At 48.6% G+C, this 26889-nt stretch overlaps 1 protein-coding gene and 1 non-coding gene across 2 annotated transcripts; both read right to left on the minus strand.

The window, feature by feature from the left end:
- Positions 1-690: 690 nt before the first annotated feature.
- Positions 691-15451, minus strand: RS1 (retinoschisin 1). Its single transcript, XM_088532742.1, has 6 exons — positions 15322-15451; positions 6248-6273; positions 5440-5545; positions 1879-2020; positions 1569-1764; positions 691-843 (listed from the first exon to the last, which is right to left on the minus strand). Exons 1-6 carry the CDS (start codon positions 15449-15451, stop codon positions 691-693), a joined length of 753 nt encoding a protein of 250 aa, XP_088388868.1.
- A 2436-nt stretch (positions 15452-17887) lies between these two features.
- Positions 17888-17960, minus strand: TRNAV-UAC (transfer RNA valine (anticodon UAC)). Its single transcript has one exon. It is a non-coding gene; the product is annotated as a tRNA-Val (tRNA).
- Positions 17961-26889: the final 8929 nt, after the last annotated feature.

Raw genomic sequence — 26889 nt, forward strand, 5'->3', positions numbered from 1 at the left:
TGCTGATGATTTCCGTGATTTAACACCCAAGACCGGAGACGGCACGTCTCACGTGAACGAGGACATGGCAGTGAATTGTCTGTGTTTGCTAATGTCTGCCCCATAACTATCAATCAGATTTTGCAAAAGGCTTCGGCTCTATCATCAGGTGTGGTACAAAGCAATGTTTTATTCAAGAAATCCTCAGGTGGGCATTTACACTATTGTATCATAGCCACAATACACATCAATAACAGCATGGGGTGGATATACAGGCGCACGGCTACACATCCAGGTCACCTTTATGTTTCGCCATTTACCTTTTCAAAGAACCCCCTACGTCGCTACTGACTACACTCCAACTTGCAAAAGCGAACACTGAGCACAACATAGATCCTTGCTATCCTCCAGAGGGTGAGATCAGCCGCTAAACTAAGTTATAACCAGGGAGCTGATAAAGCCGCATGAAACAATAGAGCTGTCAAAACCTAATGAAGCCTTTGTCGGATTTCCCCCGCACCAGCGCTGCTGGCGCGGGAGGGAGGGAAAGGACGGGGACAGCAGTGGCGAGGCCTGAAGTGTTGCTGCGGCCTGGCTCGTGCCAGGCTATGTGGGGGCGGCACGGCGCAGCGACGGCCCCGCGAGGCCAGCTCGCGAGGCGAGGTGAGGTGAGGCCGGCCGCCTCGCACCACTCGGCCCTGCTGGCCCCGCTCAGGAGCACTTGCCCAGGCACTCGAGCAGCTCCATGCGGATGGCGATGCGCACGTGCCAGCCCAGCGGGATGAGGCGGATGAAGCGGGCCACGATGGGGGGGCGCAGCAGGTTCTGGACTGAGGACGAGCGGTCCGAGTTGCCATAGAAAACCTGGAGGGAGACGTGGGTGAGGGAGGTGAAGGAGGAAACTCTGGGAAGGGGGCTGCAAGGAGTCATTGGCGCAGAGCAGAGGAGCAGGATGGCCACCCCAAGCCATATGCTGCAGCAAAAAGACTTTGAAATGCAGACAATTTGCATCACTGTGACTGTTTTCTGAGTGGGTCACCTTCCCCACATCTTTTCTCTCTTCTTTTCCAGCTAGCCAGGACTTGCGCTCATTGATTTAGCTCCCCTTGGGCTTCCTGTGGCCAGGCAGTGTTAAGCATGTTGTGGGGGCAGCAGATCTTGGCTGTTGGCAATTCAGGAGTCAGGCTCCCAGCCTCAGTGGCACAGAAAAGAAATGCTAGGGCAGGGCCTTGCAGCTTTCCCTGCTGCTTTGCTGGGAATGATCCAACTGCAGCTTTCACGACCTGCTTTTCGCTGAAAGCTCTGCATCTCCCCAGGGCTTGCAGCAACTGCTGCTCTAACAAAAAAATACACTAAAAATGTGATTTTGCTCACAGTAAATCCTCAGGCAACCCTGGGAATGCTGTGCACCAACCCACAGAGCCCTCCCTGGAGCGGGGACATGACCTTGGAGCAGGGGCACCCTCGGCTCTAGCCTCCCGTGCTCAGGCAAGAGCTGGTGAGCCTGTCATTGCAAAGGGAGACCCCATTCACTGGTTTTAGGGATCACCCATTTCCCTCCGCAGGGCCGCCATGTCACATCTGCTTACCCGGTTGTTGCCGGTCTGGTCCTTGTAGTAAACCCAGTTGAGGTTTTCGTCGGTGCGGTACTGCACGCTGTACTTGGTCATCCACTCGTCGGCGTCACAGCGCCCTTGCGTGAGGATCCCTGAAATCACCTTCACCTCCTTGAGGTCGATCTGCAGCCACTGCCCGTTGTCCTGGTACTTGGAGAGCCACGCGCACCTGCCGGGGACACCGCTGTGCCCGCAGCCGCCAGCCGAAGCGCCGTCGCGAGCGCCGGGACTGCCCGACGGCTCCCCACGCGCGGGCGGCGCAGGGCCACGCGCCCAGACTTACCCAAAGCCTTGCCCGTTGAGGCGGGCCTTGTTGGCGGTCCACGAGGAGTACCAGCCCGTGTACTGCTCGGGGTTGGAGCAGCTGATCTGGTCGGGGGTGACGGCGCCGGACTCAAAGCCCAAGGGCTTGTGGTAGGGGCACTCTAGGGCACAAAGGAGACCACGAGCTAGGGGGAGAGCTCCTTACTAAGAGGAGCACACAGCGTTGTTCCTCGGTGGTGTTTGCTCTGCTCTCCTGCCAGTGCTGCAGCTTGAGGAAGGTCGGAATGCGGGAGGTGCTCCTGAGCCCTGGCTGCAATCCTGTCAGGATTTGCTGCCCCGGCACTTTGGGATCTTAATTTCTAATTCCTCCCTGGGCTATAGTGCATGTTACGCCTGGCTCTAGGCAGCCAGCAGCTACTTGGAGGGGAAGTTTTCCTTGGCCACTGTGACCACTGAGGCTCCTTCCTCCTGTGAATGGCCTGGACTCAGCCCCACGCTGGAAGTCTCTTCTGCCAGGTCCCCGATAAAAGTCAGACATGGTTTTTCTTTGCTGGGCCTTATCACCTTCAGGTCTTGTGCTCACTTGAACTGTCTTGATTTATGTCTGTACCTACATGGCAAAATTACTGAGCTGCTCTGATTATCCCTCGACAAGCTTCCTCATGTCTTCTTTTTTTCTGCTATAGGGATTATCTCTGTGCGCTGCAATCAACTTGCCTCATGGAAAGCCTCACGGTACTCCACGTATTTACATGGGGAGCAGTGCCTGGCCCTTCTTTTTTTTTCCCCAGTGGGAAGAAACTGCCTCTATTGAAGGCTCAGGGATCTCCTCGTCAGCTTTTGCCTTCAATTCTTCCTGTCCCCTTCCAGAGCTGACCCTTATGGATGAAAATAAGGAAGAGGGTGTGGCGGCCCCCACGGCCTCCATCCACAACCTGCCTGAACCTGCCCCAGGCTGAGGGAGTCAGGGGGCAGCAAGTGCTCAGCTAGATCCCCCACTTTCTCTAAAAGGGATGAGGGGAGATTAGTGCTGGCTCCCAAGACATCACAGCACCTGCTGCAGCAGCTTGGGCAGACCTGAGTGGTCTCCTCACCTGGACTTGCTGAAGTGAGAAGGCATCAACCCTGTTTTTGGTTTTTGTTATTGTCTTTTTTTTTTTCTTTTCTTTCTTTTTCTTTTTTTTTTTTTTTTTTGTAAGGGCAGATCTTCATGGGCTATCTAGATACATGGAGGGGAGGGACTCACAAGCCTGTCCTGGGAATTGCCTGAGCAAACATATATAGCCACAGACGGCATCTCTATAGCTCTGCATGCGATGAAGCGGGGGGGATTCCCATTGCACATGTGGTGCCATCAAGGAACTATCATTTTTTCTTGTTTGGCTCAGTTTTATGGATTGCAACAGCGAATGAATAAGCAAAGCTCTGCGGACAAGACATTTCCATGTCTTCACCACAACTCAGAGACCAGTCCAGTGCCTCATGGTTCAACGGAGTAGGAGAGTGGGGAGCACACCAGAGCATTGCATGGCCACTGCCTCCACAGACCTTTCCCACTTCATTTGTGCAGCGCTGGAGCACTTCAGCAGGGCAGTCAATGTCTCATTAGCAAATGCCACGAGGTCAATAGCCTATACATGGCTCTCTCATTAACATACCTTGTTCAGTCAATACCTCATTAATGTATTTTTCCCCTCAGAAAACACAGAGTTGTTGTCACGGCTTCCTCCAGGCTTGGAAATATCAAACCCAGGAAGTCTAATAACAGCCATGTGTACAGATCGCTTGAAAGCCCTGTGCACATACTGCAAACTTTGCCTTTTAGATGACATTAAGGGAAAAAAAAATCAAAAGGAAATGGAGATTAGCTTTTGCCTTTCTGAAGGTCTGAATGTGATACAGTGGCAGGCATAAAACTGGATTAGCTTGCAATGCCACCACCAGCTTTTTCGCAGAATTAAAAGCAGTTGCTTGCGCTGTGCAAGAAGCTGAGCCTGGGCGGGGTGGCCCCACATGTTTACTCCTCAGCCAACTGTCTCCAGCACCGTATGCGGAAGACACGACAGCTTTACTTTTAGCAACACTAAGCCACCTGTCACCTGACGATAATGCCATTAGCAGGTCACCTTCTGGCACAACAAGCTGTGAGACAGAGGCCTGGTGGCCGCTTGGCCAAACCAGCCAAATTATTTAATGCAGTTATGGCTGACCTGAAGAAATGCCTTGAAGGGTTTACTGGGAACAGGCTGTCCCCGCAGCAAAGAGGAGAGCTCCACTGACCCTTCAGCAAGGCTGATGGACAGGCCAGCACAAAATAGGGATCCTGGTTCCTACCTCTGTGTGTTGCCTGGGCAATGAGTGACACTGAGGACAGTGAGTCCTCCCTGTACTTGTGAAAGGGGAGCCCGGGAAAACAAGTTCATGTATAGACGTCTGCACTATAGACACTTAAGTCTGAACAGACAAATCCTCCCTTAGGGGTTTACCTGGGCATGCAGGAAGCCTGTGGCGTAGCCCAAGCTACGTCAGCATCACCAAAGTGGGGGACGGGAGGCAGGGGTTTCAGTGGAGCAAGGCCTGGGGCCCCCCAGCAGGCTGAGCGAATAACCCCGAGCGGGGCAGCGGGGAGCAGGGGCAGCCCCGGGCGGACGCAGCCTCCAGTGGGAGCAGGGCAGGAGCTCCGTGAGGACACGGGCGGTGGGAGGCAGACGGCTCGGCCGGGCTGCGCGCGTCGCAGCGCTCCGCAGCTGAGTCACGCCGCCGCAGAGCCGCCTGCAGAGCTAGCGCGAGCGTGGGCTGGAAACAGCTGTTCTCCCCCCAGCCCTTCTCATTTCTGTTTACTTATTCCTACAAGCGTTGCAAGCGGTGTCATCTCTCCTGTCTCTGGTAAATAACGTGGTTTTATTTGCTCCTAGCTTGTCCTGGCTTGCACTCAGAGCACTTCCAGGGAAACTCTTTTAATCTTCTCTTCTTCCAGGGCAGAGTTGCCTGAAGCTGAGTTCGAGGGTGACCAGTTCTCCCATCCACCCTTCCCAGGGACACTGGAGGCAACAGGACGCGTCTGAAACTGCTGCACAGCCTCTTAGAGGAGCTGGGAAAAGGGCCTGCTAGGGGATACATCAGGGGACACTGCATTTGGGACCTGGCCCACGAGGGCAAGGCTGAGTGGGGACACATCTGAACATCTGTGTGGCAGAGGTGTAATTGGGAGCAGGGCTCCTGTGAGACAGACAAAACGAGCACAAAGCTCCACTTGGTACCACTCAAGCCTTCCTCAGGTAATATGTCATGGAAAACATGGAGCGGTCACGGGGAAGGAAAATGTGACCAGAAATCACACGGAAATCATATCCAGGCAGCAACAGCTGCAGGAGCTGCACAGAGGCAGCCCAGAGGAAGCTGAAGGATGGGGACCTTCTTCTTTGCACAAAAGGAGGTTGCAAAGAAGGATTAAGCCATTTTCCTTGATACCTGGGGAGGGCTGCTGTTGCAAGGCACCCCAGCGCAATGTAGGGTGCAAGGAGAGCAAAGCTGTCACGTGCCACGCGCAAGCATTGCTAGGAGAGAATCAGCCCGTTACCTGGCATGCACTCTAAGGTGTTAGTCCTGCTGGACCATACCGAGTTAAGACCTCCTTGGCAGTCACATTTGCAGGCCTTGCTGTGCCACAGCTCCAGCCTCTCATCCTACAGGGAAGTAAAAAAAAGAAAAAGACCAACATATAACCAAAAATAGCAGCATGAAGCTAAATCTGAGCCCACAAGCTAGAAACCTTTGTAGTCATGTACAACTACAGCCTCAGGGAAATGATGCGTGTCTGTATCTGAATTTCACATCCTATCTGGCCACTATTGTTCGTGGTGTCATTGCAGCCTTGAGGTTCCCCGGAGATGCAGTCAGTGCCCAGGAGTCACTGTGGCCGGTGTAAAGGCCATGAGCTGCAGCTCCAGAGCTCGCCTGTTTGCAGAGATTCACAGGAAAACGTGTCTGTGCAGGGGAACATGCTCCTTGCAGCTCTCCTGGGGCCGCCGGCGAGCTCTGGGACCGGCAGGCGCATTACTGTGCAACTGCTCCCAAACGCTGATCCACTGTGTGACTGTCGCTGACGGGAAACTCATCTATTCCTTAGCATCTAGGACCTTCAAAGGAGAACTTCAGAACACAGATATCTTAAAACAGCCTCCACTAAGGGAACCAGCCCTCTGAAACTGGTAGCGAACTAGCACAAAATGTCATCCTAAAACCTTCTCGCCAGGCTCCATTCGGAACCTGGAGGTGCTGAGTGGTATCCACTTGTCTCAGCACCTCTAGGCACCCACGGGCTCCACTTCAGGTGATATTGGGCCCATGGTATTTAAACAGCAGCCAAATAAAGCAGAGAGACTCACCTCGCCAGGAGACAGTGCCAGCACCGCTGGGCGTGGAAGGAAGAAAAGAGAGACAAGAAATGAACATGCTGCCAAAAACCATCAGGAAACGCAACACATGTTTATTCCTTAACTGCATATAAATGAATCACGGAAGGGCTGTAAATCTAATATGCTTCCCCAGGCTGATTGCCATGGCAAAGCAAGAAGGCACAGGCATCTCCTGTGGGCAAAACTCGCAGGACCTGTGTGTGCCTGTGCGGTGCCACTCGCTCCCCTACCAGGGCTTCCTTCTGACTGCTTTGATGTCTCCCCTCCAATCAGACATGCCTGAAACATTCCGAGAAAAACCCATGTTGACTCCCCAGGCCACCACACTCCAACTTATTTTGTCCCTACTCTTTTTTTTTTTACTGCGCTTCCTTCCTTGCAGTTTTCCATTCCTGCTTGGCCGGTGAGCTAATGATCTGCAACGGTCAAATCCCGTCCTGGAGCCCACACAAGTCCTCTGACTTCAGGGGAGTTAGGTGCCCCTTGAGGTGTCTATCATAAGGTGAATCCCTCTGAATGAGATGACAGAAGAAAACAAAATACAAACAGGTCTTCTCAACTTACACACAAAACTCCTTTTCCTTTTGCCTTTAGAGAAGACCAGTTGTTGCAGGCACAAAGCGAAAAGCACTATTTTTATAACATTTGAGCAACAGCTTTTTCACAAGGCCTTTCCTTGATTAAAGGTCTCTTCCATTTCCCAAATGAAGTTCAAAGCAGGCTAATAGTATTTGGAATGGACTCTCACACATCAGTGTCCAGGCAATTATAAAATTATTAAAAAAAAATCATACGACTGATGATCATCAACACAATCCAAATTAAGTTTCCAAAACCTGCAGTGAACTTGCAAGCCACCAAGCACTAAGCTACAGAGCAGGTGAATAAATTGAGTATAACAACTCATAAGAAAATTGAAATATTTAAAAAGAGATATTGTGAATAGGAAAAGAGGCTCTTAGAATTTACCATAATTATAATATTTACATATTATATGTTATATGTTACATATTTGTATACGCCCCCACACACATATATATACATATATATGTGTATATGTATAGTTACAATTTATTCACTCGTACACTGTTCCATTTCCGAGCTTGGCAAGGCCCAACTAATGCTGGTAATTTACAGCTTACATCCATATAGCAAGTTTCATCTCGGAAGATTCACAAATGCCATGCAATTATAACCAGCTGTAACATAAATTACATCCAAACATCTGATTATTACTGAAATGCAACTGCTCCTAGAGTTTCAGCTTTAATGTATCTAGGATCAGAAAGAGCAAAATAATGAACAAGATGATAAAGAACTGCAAAAAAAAAAAAAGACCATTTTTTTAACCAAGGACACATTTGTGGGCCTGGCCTTTGGGGAAGCCCGGGCCCATGTGTAACCCAGTGCTTCACCTTTCTCAACCCCACTGTTGCATATTCAAGGCTGGCATCTGCATTATGCAACAAGAGCATCAAAGCAAAGGTGCAATCACCAGGTCACTAAGTTCACTGCCGCTTATCAGCCGCCTTGTGCAATAGGAGGCAAAACAGGTTAGCTCAAAATAGCACGAGGGCAGTCTGAGTTAACATACTCCCTGAGGTCAGATTACCAAGATGTAGATCAGGCTCTTCCCGCTTACCGAAACTGCTCCACCTCTGCCAACACAAGCAACGCTGTGTGCTGCCGGCATGAGGCCCAGTCTCATCTCACGGACATTCTCCAATCATACTCTGAGATTAAACCATTAGTGATTATTAAGTGAGTTACCCTGGCTTGAGTGTTGCTGAGGCGGACTGGGTTTACTGCACTAAAACCAGGGGCCTTAGCGCGGCTGCTCTAGGAAGCAAAATGGAGCAAGGTCCCTTCTCTCAGAGGTAGAGGGTACGCGGTGAGCTCCTAGCTAAGCCAAGAGGAAGGGCTTGAGCAGCCCCTAGGTTTGAGCACAAGTGTGGGGTGTTTCCTGGCGATGACAGGCTCAACCCAATGATGAGGAATTCACAATCCTGCGAGGAAGAAGCTGAACAAGAAGTAGGATTGCAACCCTGGACTTTAAGAAAGCTAACTTTGACCTCTTCATGGAGCTCCTTGGAGGAATCCCCTGGGCAAGGGTCTTAGAAGGAAGGGGAGTCCAGGACAGTTGGCTAATATTCAAACACCACTTTTTCCAAGCTCAGGATCAGTGTATTCCTTTAAGAAAGAAGTCGAGCAAGGGGTGCAGGAGACCTGCGTGGATGGGCAAGGAGCTGTTGGCTAAACTTAATGAGAAAAAGAGCATGTATGTAATGTGGAAGAAGGGCCAGACCACACGTGAAGAATATAAGAACATTGTCAGAGAATGCAGAGATGCAGAAAGGAAGGCCCAGGCCCGTTTGGAATTAGAGTTAGCAAGAGATGCCAGGGACAACAGGAAGGGCTTCTGTAAGTACATCAGCAGCAAGAGGAAGACTAGGGAAAATGTTAGTCTGCTGCCAAATGGGGAGGGTGCCTTGGTCACGAAGGATGCAGAGAAGGAAGAGTTACTAAATGCCGCCTTTGCTTCTGTCTTTACTGCTAAGACTTGTCTCCATGTACTGAGCCCAGAGACAAGAGAGAGAACCAGGAGACAGGAGGACTTTCCACTGGTCAAGGAGGCTTGGGGATTATTTAGGCAAACTGAACACCCATAAATCTATAGACCAGATGGGATGCAATCAAGAGTGCTGAGGGAACTGGCAGGGGTCATTGCTCAGCCGCTCTCCATCATCTTTGAGAGGTCATGGAGGGCAAAGGAGGTGCCGGAGAACTGGAAGAAAGCCAACATCACTCCAGTCTTCAAAAAGGGCAAGAAGGAGGAGCTGGGAAACTACAGGCTGGCCAGCCTCACCTCCGTCCGTGGAAAGGCAATGGAGCAGCTCAACCCAGAGACCATCTCTAGGTATGTCAAGGAAGGTGATCAGGAGTAGTCAGCATGGATTCACCAAGGGGAAGTTGTGTTTGATGAACCTGATAGCCTTCTACAATGAGGTGACCGGATGGATGGATGAGGGGAGAGCTGTGGATGTTGTCTACCTTGACTTAAGCAAGGCTTTTGACACTGTCTCCCATAACATCCTCATAGGAAAGCTCCGGAAGTGTGGACTGGATGAGTGGATAGTGAGGTGGATTGAGGATTCGCTGGATGGCAGAGCTCAGAGGGTGGTAATAAATGGGGTGGAGTCTAGTTGGAGGCCTGTGGCCAGTGGTGTGCCACAAGGGTCAGTACTTGGCCCAGTACTGTTCAACTTGTTCATCAATGACTTGGACAAGGACACAGAGCGCACCCTCAGCAAGTTTGCGGATGACACCGAACTGGGAGGAGTGGCCAACACTCCTGAGGGCTGTGCTGCCATTCAGAGAGACCAGAGTCTCAGGATGGAGACTTGGGCAGAAAGGAACCTTATGAGGTTCAACAACAAGTGCAGGGTCCTGCACCTGGGGAGAAATAACCCCAGACACCAGTACAGATTAGGGGCTGACCTGCTGGAAAGCAGCTCCGCGGAGAGGGATTTTCGAGTCCTGGTTGACAACGGGTTAACCATGAGTCAGCAGTGTGCCCTTGTGGCCAAGAAGACCAATAGGATCCTGGCCTGCATCAATGATTCAATGATCATAGCTTTGGTTTGCTCAGTCTTCAGAAGTTCAACATTCGAGATGAGCGTTTGCTAAATGTTTTTAGTCACTTTAATTCTATTTCTAAAATACTGATTTTTGTGAAAACAAAACAAACAAACAAACAAACACCCTGTTTTCCTTCCTGTAGTTAAATGTGCTTTGGACAAGGAATGACCCCATCGATAAGTGGAGCCATACAGAGGTAAAAGCAAAGGTGCCATCACCTCTCTGCCTGAATATTGATTTGGCTCCCATGCAACATCCTTGGGGACAAGGACATGAATTACCAGTCTGATGCAGAGATCCTGCTTGTGATACATGGTGACCCCATAAGGAGATGTCTCAAGTCCTCGAGAAGACAAGATAAGAACTGTGCACCTCAATGACAGGTGCTGGAAACCCAATGGCTGTGAACAAATCAAAAAGGAAAATATAAAGAAGAGGAAAGTTTCAGAAGGATGGGAAAGCAGTAGCACGTACTCAAATGAGAAGGAATAAACTCTGGCCACCTGGCATCGTTTGGATGGCTGCAGTGCATCTTGAGCTACAAGAGCTGCTGAGCTTTTAAAGCTGATCAGCCCAAGGAAATTACTGCAAAACAAGCAAGAGTGTGAATTCAAAACACAAAAAAGCAAGCAAACAAACAAACAGTTTTAAATGCATCTGTCCTGTAAGACCTGAGACATTTAAGGGGTACAAATGCAGAATCAAGGCAGGGGAGAAGACATTCATCTTCTCTGACTGCACACAGTTAGCTGAGGACTTCTAGACACCACTGCTTGGCTTGCTGCTGTACACGTTGGAAGTAGGAGACCTAATATTGCTTGTTTGAGCTAAAAGAGGTTAACTACAAAGAATGAATTCTGCCAGAGCTGGGAGCCATGGCCCTGGGCTTGGGGAGCATCACCGTGGGCCTGCACAGTGGTACCCGCAGGAGGACGTGCAAAGTGGCCCTGGCCACTGGCTGTCCCAGCATTGCTGCCCAGCTCCCAGGGCTGCACAGAAACACTCAATACTCCTCCATCCAACAAGAAAGCAACGGGCTTGTCTCTAGGCCATGGCAATTCACTGAAACAGCCCAAACCTGGGCAGCACAGCCTGGTAAGCTGAGAGAAAAGTGGAAAAGATGCCCTTGACTGCAGTTGGCTGGAAAGAGTAGTAACGGATATATTGTTGTGTTTACAGCTGCGATGGGCCCTGTCCTATAAAGGAAATGAAGAGGAAAGCTGGATGCCAATAGTCTAAAAATGTGATGGCCAGCATGCTTTTATAGTGAGCATGTTTGCCTTCAAGGGAGGTTACAAAGATAATTGGTAATTGTAGGTCAGATGATAGAACGAATTACTGCAATTCACGGGAGAGTCATAAGTCCTGCATGGCTGCCTGGGGCTGTTGTTTTAAAAGTACACAACTGAGAGAAAAAGGCAAAAAGGGAAGAGCCTCATTTACGGCCTCTGTAGTGCCCCAGGACATCCAGCAAACCATCAGTTCAGTGAAATCAAGTATAATCTGTATGTGTTCATGAGAGACAGTGCGTGACTTTCCTGTCCTTCTATCCCAACCTGCAACGTGGGGCCTCCTAAGCACCAGCATGCACGAAGGCCACAGTTATTGGGGCACTGGGGTTCGGGCAATCAGCAGGGGACGATTTTGTGCTGCAGCACCTGTGCAGTTGGCTGATACCTTATTTATTTTCATCACCTCACGGGTTCTTGACTTACTCCATGAGAAACCCTGGGCTGTCCAGTTTAGATCGAGCGCTCTTCGAGGTGGGCTTTAGGTCTAAAAAGCGCTGCTCAGCCATCACTGCCAGAAATCCTCTAGCTCCACGTGAGGCTCATTTGGCTCCAGCGCTTTGCAAAACCCACGGTGAGGAAACACACAGCATGCCCAGGCAGTGCAGAGGAAATGCTTATGCTTTCCAATAAATACTGAAGGCCGTCACGTGGCTGGAAACAATTAAGGGGAATTCAGGTCAAGGCAGGTAGAAGTAAGATAAAGTGCGGCGCATTGAAATATTGACATTGTAATGACAGGAGCAGATAAGTGAATGTCTCCAAAAATTTCTAATCATTGAAAATGAGACTAAACAAGAGAAAGAAAGGAGGCGGATAAGAGAGGTGAGCAAGTAATGATTCCCATCATTTCAAGACGGTCACCTGCAAGAAAACATATTTAAATATCCCAACCACAGATCCATATTATAACCATAATATAAAGTAAAAGAGACAAATAAAATATAACATGGAATTAACGTCCATCATTCTACTTACCGGAGTAAGTTCACATAAACGTAGGCATTGTAGGCAAAGTATGTGGAAACTGTTAACGATTTTGCTTATTGACCTTATACATCACGTGGCCTAGATGCACGCGCCAAGCCTGAAAATGGTTAATTTTACCTCTCATCTGTGCAAGTAAGAGCTCAGTTTAACAGAGCTCACAGAGATGATCAAAATTATTCTCTGTTAATAAAGCAACTCGGTCCTGGTGTGACTGCGGGGCTGGTTAGATGCTTCCCCGTTGCCTGTGTGGGCCATTTTAGTGGGGGGAGAAGGAGAACATTTTGAAAAAAATAGCAAAAACTGTGCCTGGGAACTCAGAAAAGCTGTCACAGAAATGAAAGAGGTGAGCGAAATGAATGACACACACTTTATCACATTTTGCTGCAACTTGCTGAATTTTAAGTTGCTTTTTTTCCCCCTCAAACACTGCAGCAGGGAGGCAGTAAGGAGGGTTATGTAAGATAGTGTGTGAGCAGCACAAAGGGTCAAGCTACCGAAAACAGCTTTGAGGAACCTCTGCGCTCATCAGGTGTTAGCTTGTGGGCTGGTCTATTATTAAACTGAGGTATTTTTATACCCCACGTACAGCTCTGGAAATGGTACCAGCAGAGCAAAGCGACTTACGTAAGGCTGTACCAGCCTGGGAAAACAAGGTGCATTGGCGGAAACGGAGCGCATCGGTCCCAAAGAAGTGGGGGCCGCCACGGTGGGAGGCGAATGGGACATTTTCCTGGTGCCTTGTGCCACACGGTGCCAAAGTGCTTAAGATATTTCACCCATTAATGATATTTTGGAGGGCTCATGGACAGGGGACCCAGTGGGGACAAGGCCTCTGCCTCAGGAACTACAGGCCCCAGGGCCTGGATGCAGAGGAGAAACTCCTACTTTGTGTTCAATTTATTCTACGCAACTTTCAAAAAATCTGTTTATTTCTCCTCTTCATCCTCATTTCCATGTATTAATCAAAGATTTTTTTATCCCTTTTGCATTTGCATCGCACTTCATTTAATGTTTGCTCTTACCTATTTAAAAGTGATAAAAAAGCTTACCCAAATGACGAGAATTATACCTATTTAATCAACACTCGTTTTTCTGTCATGCCAGTTGCGCTCAGCAACATTTCTACCACATTTTCGTTGTGAAAAAAATAGAAAAAAGAAAATCAACAACTCTCTCCTTTTTGAGAGAGAGAGAGAGAGAGAGAGAGGTATGATTATCTTCACTTCAAAAGCTTCACCTGAAAATCTCTGGTACCATTTCCCATCTTGTTCCTTGTGTTTGTCCTCCTAGGTCGTCCCTTCCTCCTTAGGCCTTGGCAGCACGTTGCCCGCACGGTGCTTTCTTTCGATGCCCCAGCAGTGCCGAAGGGCGTCACTAACGGTGCTACTTACCGCGACACCAGCACGCTCGCGTGGGCGCTCTCGGGCACCGCGTGCCCCGCGGCCCTCACTGCCGGTCCCGCGCGTGCGCCGGACGCTGCCGCTCGGAGACGTCCCCCGCGAACGCGAGCTGGGCCAGGGGGGCCCGGGCGCTCGGCTAAGCCCGCTCCTTCTGCGGAGGAAAATCGCTAAGGAGCTTACGGGGTCACGGCGCCTGCCTGAGGGCACTGGCCCCACAGCACCTCACCCGCGGCGGAGGAGGTTGTGCTACGAGGGGCACCTGGGCAAAGGAGCCGTGCTCGGAATTTATACAGGAGATGACGCTCGGACATGCAGCGGGGTCAAAAAAAAAGAGTTAAATCACGGAAATAAATTAAATACTAAAAGAGTGATGCCTAGAAAGTGATCCTGCAAGTAGTTTTTCACTGCAGGCTCTCCGAAAATATCCTGATGTGTGGGTGTCTATTAAAAGCAAGCTGTGTCTGGGATTCACAGCAAGGTATAAATTAATTCCAAGGACTAATAACAGTTATGCTACCAATAGGGGAAAAATGCTGGAGCCTGGCTCAAAAGTCGCTTCCATGGATTTCAGGCACTAATGGCCCTTCCATGTGAAACTAAGGACGGCAGAGAGATAAAGTATGAGAACAAGGCACGAGCACCTGATGGATGATGAAAAGGAAGAACTAGTATTTAATTAGATGGAGTGGGGTACAGCTAAGCATGATAGGATGAATTTGAGGTATGACTCGCTTAGGAACACTTTCCTACTCATGAAATTTGATAGACCAAAATGGTTGATGGAAATAGAGCAGGACTTAAAAAGCAAAACGCTGAGAATTCAGCGTGGTGGAGGGAAAAGCTGGACTGCCTGCTAAGTCTTTCCCACACTGTGATATATCATATTCTATTTATACATCAAGGTTGGTAGATAGTACTTAACACTTAGCAAGAGTAACCTCAGCCTTGTTTGAGATAATAGGAGCTTTGCTATTAAAATTGATGAAGCCAAACATTCAAACACAACTCGGGAAATGATCTCCTTGTTCCATGGTTGGGTTAATTAAAGTGGAAGGAGACTGAGACTGTGACCCTGAATTTTCTGGCGTCCTATAGCTCCCACTTATCTGCTAGCATTGTCACTGTTCTTGAAAGTAAATTTGAGAAAGCCTGAAAATTCGTAAATACTTTTCCCCTTTTCTTGGCTTATAATTGCTTCTTATTCTTTGGGTGCCTTTGGAAGTCTTTTCCAGCACAAAATACCTGAGTCTTTAAGAAAAAGCAAATCTGAATTGGCATAAATATAGTGCCTTGCTGTTAGGAAAAATGACTGGTTTTTGATTAATCAAGAGCTCTGATTAATGAAGGACCAGTCTTTCATGCTATACTGTACCTCATTTTTCAAATCAGCATTATTATTTACTCACTGCCTCAGCTGCACTACAATTTTCCTTGCAAATTCATATTTTGACAAATTATATGGCAATTTTTTTACACTGCAATTACTTCGTGAAACAGACTTGTACTACTGAATATTCATAGAGCTGTAAGAACGCTGCTCCCTCATGTACATAAATTACACATCTCCAGAATTTTCCCGTTCCTCACATTATTATGCTTCCATGAGGATGCCAAGACGAGCTCGCTCTGCACCCTACAGCTTGTGGCACAAATAAAGGACCCTGGAGGACACAGGGATTACAAAGAAGGACACCCAAAAGCACCTCTCGGGAGGCAAAGCGCATACCTTGGTGCCAGAAGAGAAGAGACAGCAGGACGCTCCCCATCTTGAACTGCATCTTTGCCCTCCTCTTTCGGGAATAGCCGGTCAGCGCGCAGCTTGGCTCTCTGCAAAGGCATGAGATTAACTTAAGCATTGTCTAAGCACCTTACTCTGCCCTTCTCTTATGACTTTACCACGTACCATCAAGCCAGCTGCACAGTTACTAGTGTCAAGCTCTGTCCTAGTGGATGCATCAAGGGTAAGAACTTTGCAAGGGAAAGAAACAGGTACCAATGTACTGAATGGCAGTGTGAGTGCATCTACATAAACATGGACACCCTCCTATAAAACCAAATATACGTCCCCACCAACACTGCCAACACACAGAGGCTACTACCAAAGCTTACAAAGCATTGCATATGGCCTAAAGCTTATAAAGTATTGCACGTGCATATGTATGCATATGTATTAATTATCCCTCAACCCAGTTATTTACATTTACGCCATCAATGCCTTTCCTAATAATTGCTAAGTATAGGAAATCAGCACTGGCCTTGCTGCTCTTTCAGCCAGCTAATCACGAAGGGCTGGGAACTGCAATTACTTGATCAAACAGGAATAGAACATGTTGGTTGTTTATTTGCTGAGCTGCAAAAATCTCAAACCGAAAAAATAAACCTCCCCTCCCTTACAGCTCTGCTTAGCGGACTATCAACCAATTTGCATCAAAGACAATTACAAAATTTGGTTTTCAAATGACTGAAAGATTCAAGCCTGCAACAGATTCCAAGTGATTCTGCTTGGATTTTGGGACTGCTCCTAAAATCTGTTAATTATGTGCAACTAGCAGTGAATTTTTAATGTAGACTTTTAAAGGGGATTGCTTCAGAAGCAGCTCCATTCATTCCAAAAGATCTGGGAAGAGAGTGGATTAAATCATTAAATCACTGCATGGGGGTCACATGTCGAATTACACTGGTCCTGTCTCTCGTGCCTTGGTCTTTATCCGTTCCAGAAAGATGCTGTACGAGCAAGGATGCTGGTTAAGCACGGCAGCGGCCAGCGGTCCTTCAGACGGCAGGTTCCCAGCAGCGTAAAGCTGTGGAGCAAATAAACCCTCGACCACACAAACAGCATCCCTGCACAGCAGCCTCTCCAATGCCTGCGTATTTTAGGAGGCAAAACCAATTTCTCCCCCGTGCAATTTAAAAATGAGGCTTTTAAAAAAATGATCGATTCCACCCTAGCAGAGGCTGATTTAAGGTGAGACAAGCAGCAGCAGCACAGCTCTATCCAGGCCTCGCCATTCCAAGGGGCATCCTCAAGGCTGCCAGCTCCCCTGCCACATTTTCTCCCCTGCAGGGGAAGCGCAGCCTTCATTTAAAAACACGTTTCTAGCATTAAAAAACAGCAGCAACACACAACAAATCAAACTGGCTCGCGAGATGAGCAGAAGCCCCGAAATGGCTGCACAAAACCCGGCACGGCTCAGGCCCTCCGCGCCTCGCGTCCTCGGCTTGGATGATGACCAGCCGGGGAAGCGGCGCCGCTGCTGCTGCCACGATGCCGAGTGAGTCACGCAGCGCCCTGCTCCTCACGAGCGCGTGCGCAGAGCGTGGGCGGACAGCGACGAAGGCCGGGCCACGAAAATGCACCAGAACAGGCCATGTTCATCCTCAGTGGGGAGGGAAAAAAGGAAAAAAAAAAAAAAAAAAAAGGCCAAAATGAGCCCGTTGTTGATAACGGAGCAAAACTGGCCCCCATATAAACAGCCCTAAATAGGGCAATTCAACTATGCCCACGTTGCTAAATAAAATAGGCCCAAGAGGTCAGGAGGTGCCAACCGGCCCCACTAAAGCGATGGGGGTACAGGAGCCGAGGCCAGCGCAGGCACTTGCTGCTGCAGGTCCCTTCCCTGGGCCCTCTTAAATCATTTTACCTTATTATTATTATTGCTATTACTAATCATTATTATTATTGGCACAGAGACAAAAGCAGCACCAAACACCAGGGAGGGCGCAGAGGCTGCTCCTGTGGGCGGCCCGGGGTCCCCGGCCGTGCGCAGCGTGGGTCCTGTGTGGGCCGCAGGAGCTGCTGCCACCTCTCCCCTCTCTTCTCCTCTATTTTTCCTGCCCCTTCTCCCCCTTCCCCTTTTCTTTTTTGACCTTTTCTCTTCCCACCTCGCCCCCCTACACACACACACACTTTTTTTCTCCCCATTTGTGTCCACGGTGTTTGCAGAGAAGCAAGGTAGGGCAGCTGCAGCAACGACGCTGTCTGAATTGTGTTCATGGGCTTAGGAAAAATAGAAGGGAAAAAAAAGGAAGTGCTTTTGCGCAACTGCCGCTTGCTTTGATGGTGGGATTTTTCCACTGAACGCGGTGCTTTGCACACTGATTTGTGCCTTCTCTTGCTGGGCTTTCCCTGTTTGGATGCAAATCCGCAAAGCGCCTCCAACACACACACACACACACACACACACACACATTCTCTCTCTTCTTTTACCCCACAAAACGCTTCCCATATTGTAAAAGGAAGTGAGAAAAAAACAACAAAAAGAGACGCACAAAGAAAATAAACTGTGGGGCGCTGGTTCCACTGGGGCTCGAACCCAGGACCTTCTGCGTGTAAAGCAGACGTGATAACCACTACACTATGGAACCGCCACGGCAGCGCCTCCCCGCGCCGCTCCTCTCTGCGCGCGGCGCGCGGGGGTTGCTCCGCGGCGGCCCCGCCCACGCGGCGGCCGTTGGCGGGGCGGGCGGGGCGCGCGAGGAGCCGTTGGGCGCGGGCGGCGCCTGCGGGAGGGCGAGAGCTGTTTTGTTTCTTACTGTGTGTTTCCTTCTTTTGGCAATTAGTGATTAATTAAACAGCGGTAATTAAAATTTCATTACCCTGGGTGTTTCTGTGGTCCTCAACTTGCGGAGGAGGAATGAAGGGGGTTAAGTCCCTTTCGTAGCGCCCGTGCTATGGCGCCCCGCAGGTAAGGCGCCCTCCGCGCTCTGGGCACGCCCGCGTGCGCCGGGGCCCGTCAGCCCTCCGCGCCTCCCGCCCGTGCCCTCCTCGGCAGCCTGAGCGTCGGCCACGGCGGCGGCAAGGGCGGGCTGGGCCCCGCATCGGCCCAGCCGCGGCTCCCGGGGGGTTCCCGGCCGGCGCCGGAGCCGCCGCCCCGCCGCATGGTGCAGGCTGCAGCGGCGGGGCCGTGGTGTGGATGTGCCAAGGGAGGGCTGCTGCCAGCGCGTCCCGCCGAACGGCAGCATCGTGGCTCGGAGGCAGGTTTGTGGTGAGCACCTGCTAGCGAGTGCGCTCGCAGGCTCCGTTACTCAGGCAGCAGAGGGCTCCCAGCGCTTGCACTAAGCTCCCCGCTGCCAGACGGGCGCTCTCCTCTCGGTTATCTCATTTAATACCGTAGCTTTGCATGCGGCGCCTTTGCTGCGGGGCTCCGCCTGCGGGTTTGGTGAGTAACACTCCTGTGCAACTGGATTTTGGCCAAGAATTACATTTTATTACGTGCTGATACAGCGTGGTAATGCCTATGTGGTTGTAGGTGTGTGTTCCCTATGATGGGAAACACCAGGCTGCTCATACTAGCCACACAACCCTACTCCCAAGGAGTATCCAAGATGACGCAAGCTGCGGATGGATGGTGTGGCTCCTGGAGCGTATGACTCCGTGCGAGGGTACGGAGCCGTATAGGAGCGTACGCTGCCCCCGAATAAAGGAGTGCAGTTGTGGTTGCCTTGGCTCATGAAATCATTTGTGTTTTGCTGAAGCAGATGACTATTGCAAGATAAATTGCTTCTTATGACAAAAACGTGCAAAAATTCTATTAAGGGTAAGACGAAAATAAAAGGCAAGGAAAATTATTTTCTTCAACTTTTCTGATCTTCTCCTACCATATAGGTGATGGCGACACTTACCAGCTAGTAGTTCATAGTCCTTCAAAAAAACAGACATAATTCCTCTGAGATCATGAGCGCTGTAAATAGTGGTCATCTCTATAGGCTGCGGGTGGAGGAGGGCACATTGTGCCACCAGGGACTGCTTTTCATAGTAATCTGCAATTAGACGATAATTTGGGATTTGTTTTTAATTTCATTTCAGAGAAGGTATCTGGATGCGTTCATGGTGTTCTGGTGTTGCTTCTTGGTCTTCAGCAGCTTCAAGGCCCTGTAGCTGCCCTGTTTTTGGCCCGTGTTTCTGATTTCGTGTTCTCTTTGCCAAGGATGCCGATTTTGACATCTTTTTATTTATCATCTTCTCACCCAGAATTGTCCATTTTAGGAGGGAAATTTCCTGCTCATCCAAGTTAACCTTATCATTTAGACTTGTGACAATGTGTTCCTGACCTCTTGCTGACTGAGACAGAATTTAATATGAAAAAACAAAGCAAACAAAAAAAGAAAGCAAATAAAAATGTGCTCTCTGTTTTTTCCTTCTTAGGTCTTTTATTCTTTTTATTCTTTCTGTTTGTGACTGGGTACCCAGATCCCTCGGTCAGGGACTTGGCCCAGGCTAGTATTTTAAAATACCTTGCTGGGTCCTGCAAAAGTAGTATCCTGAACACAGGTAGGCCAAGAGGAGAGGAGCCATGGTCAGAGCCCAGACGCAACATATTCGCATTGGCTATGATCATCTTCAGTCTTCTTTTTTTTGGGGGGGGGGTGGAACAAAAACAGCATTTGCATCCCTTTGCGGGGGGGCTCTCGGAAGTGATCCCGAAGCAGAGCTTGAATTATGTATGTGGAGGCCAGCATGGAGGCTCGCTCGGAGGTTAGTGTTTCCAGAGTATTCCAGGCAGTGGATGCATCGTCCTGGCTGCACGAGGGGTGCTGGGAGAGGCCTTTCCTCGCCCTGCTCCCGCAGCATCAGCTGGCATCTGTGACACTGCCGGTGCAGGGCCCAGGTCTCCTCGGCATCGTAAGTGTGTGGCTGCCCGACAAACGCCTGTAGGGCGCGTGGCTTCGTGCTGGAGCTGCTCTTTCTTTGCCCTATGTAGACATGAGGGTTTTCCCTTTTGTTTTTTTTTTTTTGTTCTTGTTGTTGTTTGGCGGGCGGGGGGGGGGGCGGGAGGGTTGTTTTAGGTGCAGCCCCTGTCCTTGGACTCAGGCAGGAAAGGTTAATTTGGAAAGCACCTTTGCTCGTGTTTCCTCAAGTTGCATGTTACCGTGATCCCTGCGCGTAACTGGAGAGGTGGCTCCAGCCAACACACTGACTCGCTCACACAGCTTGCTCACATCAGGCCCCTGAGACAGAGGTTAAACAGCTTTTATGAATAACGGGAGAAAACACGTGGTGTAAATCTGTGTCCCTCAGCACCGACTGGCTACGGGTTTGGTCCCTCCCCTGCTCATCTTGGGCTAAGCAATTCTGATGGATTTCCTGGCAGCTGGAACAACAAGGCTTATCGCATCTCATTAGGCAGAAGGCTTGGTAAATGCCAGTGCAGGTGAATTTGTCAGATACAGTAAATGTTTTTTAAATAGCGTATACCTTCCGGAAGAAGGTTATGATGCACTTTTTGCTTCTGTGCGTTTTGGCTGAACAGCATGATCATACATAAGTGATTAGCTACTGTAACTCTGACCAGGGAAAGTGCATCCTGACAGAGAAAAAAGCATCAAAACTCTTCTGGGTCATGCAGAATTATCATCCCTTGTGTGTATTTTATTTGCTACCCATTTTCTCAGAAGAGAAATAGCCCTGAGAAGGTGTCTACAATTTCAGAGCCTCTGGGAGCCGCCTCTGTCAGTGGAATCAGCACAATACTGGTTCTCTACTTTGGTGTCCTACGCTCTTCAGTGTGTAACCTTATTTCAGAGTGCCATCCAGTGTGTCAGAGTGGGGGAGTTTGTCTGTCCTATGGCACGATGCAGTGATGGTGTCTGAGTCTCTCTGTGCCCTCGCGGGGAGAACAAGCCGCTCATGGCCGCGGCAGAGCTGTCATCCCACCCATTAGTCAGAGTGTCCTCAAAATACATGTGACAGTGTTCTTAGGCATTTAGGGCAAAAGGGGGGCATCTTGCCCTCTTTCTGTCTCTCCTCACAAATCATTTGTTCCCTATCCAGCCTGATTTCCCTGAGGGAACGGGACCTGTCCTTGGGGAACTCTGTTGTATGCAGTGCAAGGGGGGTACTGCGATCCCCATCTTCTGCCGCTCCACGTGAAGCTGCCTGCCCACCCCATAACCTATAACCTGGAGCTGCCCTATAACCTGGAGCCGCCTCTAGACCCCCAGGGATCCCACAAACGCGGCTGTGGCTCCGTCGCTTTGCACAGAGGCCAGGCCAGCAGCGCCTCCCCAGTGAGGGCAGGGGGCTGCCAGGGCGCTGGGTGCTTCCTACTTGTCTGAGTATGATGAGAGCTCCTGAGAATATTTGCATCACTGCCGTATAGATACGATGGCTACGGGTAAAATCCTCTGCCCCTCCTTCTGCCCTCGGTTTCGTAGCCGTGCCAGTCACTACAGATATCCACATACCTGAGCAGCCCCTATGTGTTTTTCCCTGCAGACTAGCTCTACTAAAATGCAAATCATCGTCTCCCCACGGCAGCAAGGCTATTCCTCTTGAAGGATCATGTGACTTGAGATGTGAAGCAGATAACTTCAGCCCATCCCTTCCTCTGCCTGAGATTGGGGAAGCAAAACATTGGCAAAACATTGCCCAGGAACTGCACCCGGGCAGCCATGGGCTTTCCCATCGGGCTGCACGATGAGAACACCTTTCCCCACTGACTGCTTTTGAACATCAAGAAATTTCCTCTCGGGAAGCTACGTAAGTACATAGAGAGCAACTGTACTGCAGCTCGAGAGCTCCAGAGCCCCAGAAGAAGCTAGAGCACCTGTTCTGCAGATCTGCACTCCTCCTAGTGCAGTTCTGGTTTCCAAAAAAAGGACCATTTCATCTCTTAAAAAAAAATCTTCTAAAGATATTCCTATGAGAAAAATCTCTGCGTTGCTGAAGCATTAAAACAGAAACAGGTAATCTCTTTGGGTGGGGCTCACTTGCAAAGAGCAAATTGCCTGCCTCCTAAGCCTGTGAGGTGAATGACAGAGGTGTGTGGTGCTACTGATGATTTTGCCTTGACGAAAATGTGTGTTTTGAGCTATGATGTCTGACGTGCACTGCATCACTTATGCAGAACTTGACTTCAGATGAGGTAGTTCACACAGTTTTGTGACTATTGTATCTCATATATGTATATATTTAGGAAAAAGCTGTTTTTTGTGATGATAAATCTAAAACTTACTATGATCTTTAGCTTAAAGTTTAAGACCAGTGTAACTTCAGCAGAGGTATGATTTTTGTTTTTAAATTGACTTAGGTTTTAGCACATATTTAGTTCTTTCTGGAGTTTTGCTTTTTTAGCTACTTCCCCCCTGCAGATAAAGAGAATTAAATGCTATGTCTTGAAGAGTCTGCTTAGTAACTGTGGAATTGTGGGAAATTCAGATTTCACTTTTCCTCCAACTGTTGTTGACTCTTCCACTCTAGTGGAGTTCAGTTGACTAGAACTAACTTTGATCTCCAAAGTCTTCTTGGTTCCTAAACCAAGGCATTTCTTATTTCTGGAAAGGGATCTGATGGCTGTGTTTATACTTCCAAGTGAGCTGCACTCAATTTATGTACTTCTATTTGCTCCTTTCCCTCTTTTATTTTTTTTACACATTCTACCCAGTCAAAGGCTTTCTGCACAAAAAAAAAAAAAAAAAAAACATTTTTCCACAGACTTTCTTTGAGTTTGCATGTGATTGCTTGAACAACCTCTGAATGTTCACACCTTTGCAAATCTTGCTCATATTTATTTCTGCATTGGATTTTGGGGCTCAGGAATATGAGTCCACCTTAATAAGATGGTTTGTCTTCATCCTAGTCTCGCTCAATAGGGCATTTGTGGCTTTCTCATATCTTACTACAGCCATCCCCTATTGAATGCTGGCTCAAACACTGAGACCAGTCAACACAGCCCTTCCTAGAAATTGCTCCATCAATTCTATACTGTGGCTAATCTCCTTTTTCTTTTCTGAGCAGACTGAAGAAATTATCTGTCTTGTTATATTTTGGTTAATATATTGAAACAAAAAGGCTTTCTCATTTATTTATGTATAGAAGTCACTCAGTAGAAACATCATGGTTTCTATTTGTCCCAGGGTTGAAACTAGCAGAGACATAATCACATACTGGTTTGTCTATACTTGTTGTTCCTCCATCAGCTCCTTGGTAGACCAAATTCAGCATTAGCATCAAAATTAGAGCCCTTGTATTTCATTGTCTGGGGCTCTTCTCCTCCCCTAGCAGATCATTTAGCTGGTGAATATCTTTAACTCATCCCTGGATTCCCAGCCTTGAAAATCCCATCTCTGGCAACAAGATTGTTTTGAAGGGAAGTTGTCTCTCTCTGCTCACCTGCCTCTCATGTCCTAGTGCTCATGCTCTCCTCTGCAGTGTATCTTGCCCACGAGTGTATGGGAACCCATATTATAGCATCATTCCTTCATCCTTTGCAGTTATATCCAAATAAAGCAATTCCAAGTCAAGTCTGTGAGTCACAGAAAAGTCAAAAATCAGTATTAAAAAGACATGAAAGCAAACCCTCTGGCATTAGAAGTATCCATCCATTAACCTGTCCTGTCCTTACAGAGGAAACTGTCCCCATCTCACTAGCACTGCAAGCACATGTGCCTTCCAACACATGCTATGGGAGGAGACCATAGCAGCCTGATCACAAATATGCTTGAGAAAGGGCCAAAAGACCAAGGAGGCACATTGAAACAATTTGCAGGGGAAGTACCATAGCCGTGGAAATCTCATTCCAACAAAAATAAAGGGAGCAACCTTTTATTCTTTGTTTATCGAAGTAAGAAATAAATGGAACAAGGAGAGTATCATAAGTTTAAAGCATAGTGGCTCTTTTTTTGTATGGCCTCTATATCTGCAGGCTTGACCTATCTTAGGCTTTCCTGCCAGTAATACAGCTCATCTAATTTTTAAAAAATATGCTATGCTTGAAAGGATGGCTCTGTGCCCAAAGGACCTGCTGCCTGATTTCATTAGAAGCCAGCTATAAATCTTTACAAGATTTCCATTTATTCCTGAGGCAGCACAGTCTTTATGTGACTGATGAACTGAAAGCATGATTGATTTTGGGCAGCACCTATTAAATCCAGATCAAATGGTAACTTGTTCATCATTTCTGTAAATCAGGATCTTGACAGCTCAGGTCTTGAAACCGAAGTTTCTAAGCACTTGCGCCAGGTTAGGCTTCAGTGACCCCTATCCAAAAGAACAGTGTGTGTCCTGGTGCTTAGCTTGGTATGTGTCTCTTGGTAGAGCTGGAATTATGTTTTATGTCACACCACTGGATGGGCTGTGTATGCAGTGCCTATCCATCACAAAATTGCCATTTTTTGCTGAACTGAGGGATATACAGTAATTTCTGGGAGTTATTTCTGGAAATGAGACTGATCGTTGGCCTGTAGATACTGAATTATTGTCTCTTTCTAAATGCATGCGACACATTCTCTCCTAAAACTAAACGAGTGGCCTGGTAGGCAGCATGCTAGCACAGCATTATGTGCCAGGTTCTCGTGCAACCAGTTACGGTGCGCCACTGAAGCCTTTTCTGATACCGTGGTAGAGGAGTATGGTTCACTAGTTTAAAACGCTAGTTTTCTAACCTTCTTCCCAGTGATAGGTCTCGATGGTCTTTGCCTGGTGTTTCCCAGTGAGCTGGCTCAGGAAGGCAGAGCGTGACCCTGGTGGCTGGAACTGAGGTACCTGGAGGGGACAGGACTTCTCGCTTGGGAGCTGCTCACTTGGGAGCAGTGAGGAGCCCTTGCCCGGGGCAGGTACTGGCTCGTTCCACCCGGGGCTGTTCCACTTGTTCGTGATTCTCTGGTCAGGCCAGAAGAGCAATAAGGGAATTTGCCAGGCCTGGGTGGAGCCCCTGCTGGACGTGGCTGCCTGGAGCCCAGGAATGCAGGTTGGCTGCTGGTGTTAGTTGGCCGTGCCCACCTGAGAAGCCTTAAGGAGGTCGAGCGGGAGTTTGCATGCCAGCACTGTTTGCATTAGGATGCAGATGTTCAGCACCAAAATGATGATTGGTCTCCTGGGTAGCTCTTTGAGGGCCAGATTTGGCATCTTCAACTAAGATTTTTAAGGATAGAGAACATTTGTACAAAGTTTCCTCCAAGTTTGAGTGTATGTTTCAGTCTTCATTAACTAGTATTACCATAAAATTCCTGGTCCCGTGACTCTTTTCTTTTTTATTTCTTGGCTTGGGAAAGTGCCAGAAGTCCAAGGATTCATACGGAAGTGAAGGGACGAATGGGGGTGTTTAGAGCAAAAAAGCTTGGATGGTTGAAGGTGGCGAATGAGGAGGATTCCCCTCCCCGCTCTGCGGGCGGTGGCTGCTGGTGCCTGCCCGGCCCGGAGCGGGTTCTGGGCTCCGCCGCGGTTCTGTTTGCCTGTCCCGTTGCCCGGACACTGGGCGCAGAGCGGCCTGCGCCGTAGCCAGGAAGGGCTTCCCAAAGCTGGGCTTAGGCTGGAAGCGCCGGCCTGCTCCGAGGTTACGGTCTGAGCCTAGACCAAGGTGTGACCGGCGGTGCCGAGAGAGGCTCATGAAGACGCAAGGTCCTCCTAGGAAGGCAAGTGAGGAGATGGTATCAGGATAATAACCCTTCTCTGGAGAGAAAAGTTGAGCTGTCAGCAGTATCCATGCTAGGTTAGGTGTTGCCAAAGCCACTGTTTTGCTCCAAACAGCACTTGTTCGGTGTTCAGGGTTAGCTCCTATGGAGGAGTGAGCAACAGAGTACACTGTGGGGAAAATTTTAAATGTTTATCTCCTGTAATAAATAGTGACTTAGAAGTTGATTGTCCCGACACAAGTGTAGGATACCCTTGTGTTGGGGGACCCTGGAAGTAGCGCAAATAAACTCCTTCCAGCTATTGATCTTGAAAATAGGCTAGTTACAGTCTTGTTTCTTTTTGCTCTCATCTCTTATCTTCCTGTTATTTCTGTGCTTGCTAGTGTAAAACAAAGGCAAAAAGAGGAGTGCTTAATTTTACGCCGATGAATTTCTTTTGTATTAAAGTCAATTAAAAGATAAGGAATGTAATAAACATAGCATGTTGGACATGCTAGAGAGAAGCAGTGGGGGTGGAAAGGAGTGGGGTCAGAGTGTTCCTCTCAAAAATCTACAGCTAAAGCAAAACTCAGCCTCTCTAAAAGCATCAGTGACTTCTTTGTTACTTAGAAATTAACCTGTTTTGTGTCTCAGTGGAATTTTACTCATTTGAACTTGGTATTGCAAATGATATGGCTTAGTGAGGAGATGAGCAAAGGCCACATTGCAAGATGTACCATGTTCATTTATTTAACAAAATCCGATCTTTTATTTAGGATGCTTCAGGAAAAGTGCAAGAGAAAGCTGGATGCATATTTAAAGTGAAATCAATTATGAAACCCTTAGCTATGGTGCTGTCTCTCCTTATAAACTTGATGGTGGTTGAGATTCTGTTGAGAGTAAATGTGTGGTAGGGATTTCTGTTCGTTTGGCATGCATGAGAAAACTTTTTCCCTCTGTAAAC

Source organism: Tinamus guttatus, unplaced genomic scaffold, assembly GCF_059628265.1.
Source record: "Tinamus guttatus ecotype Peru unplaced genomic scaffold, ASM5962826v1 Tinamus_guttatus_pri_ptg000470l, whole genome shotgun sequence".
Taxonomy (NCBI): Eukaryota; Metazoa; Chordata; class Aves; order Tinamiformes; family Tinamidae; genus Tinamus; species Tinamus guttatus.

Excerpts from the sequence above, each read along its gene's own strand:
- RS1 (XM_088532742.1), bottom strand. The coding sequence starts at position 15,451 with ATGCTTAAGTTAATCTCATGCCTTTGCAGAGAGCCAAGCTGCGCGCTG. Across the intron at positions 6,274-15,321 it reads TCTTCTCTTCTGGCACCAAG|CGGTGCTGGCACTGTCTCCT; the intron begins GTATGCGCTTTG and ends TTCCACGCCCAG. Across the intron at positions 844-1,568 it reads ACCAGACCGGCAACAACCGG|GTTTTCTATGGCAACTCGGA; the intron begins GTAAGCAGATGT and ends GTCTCCCTCCAG.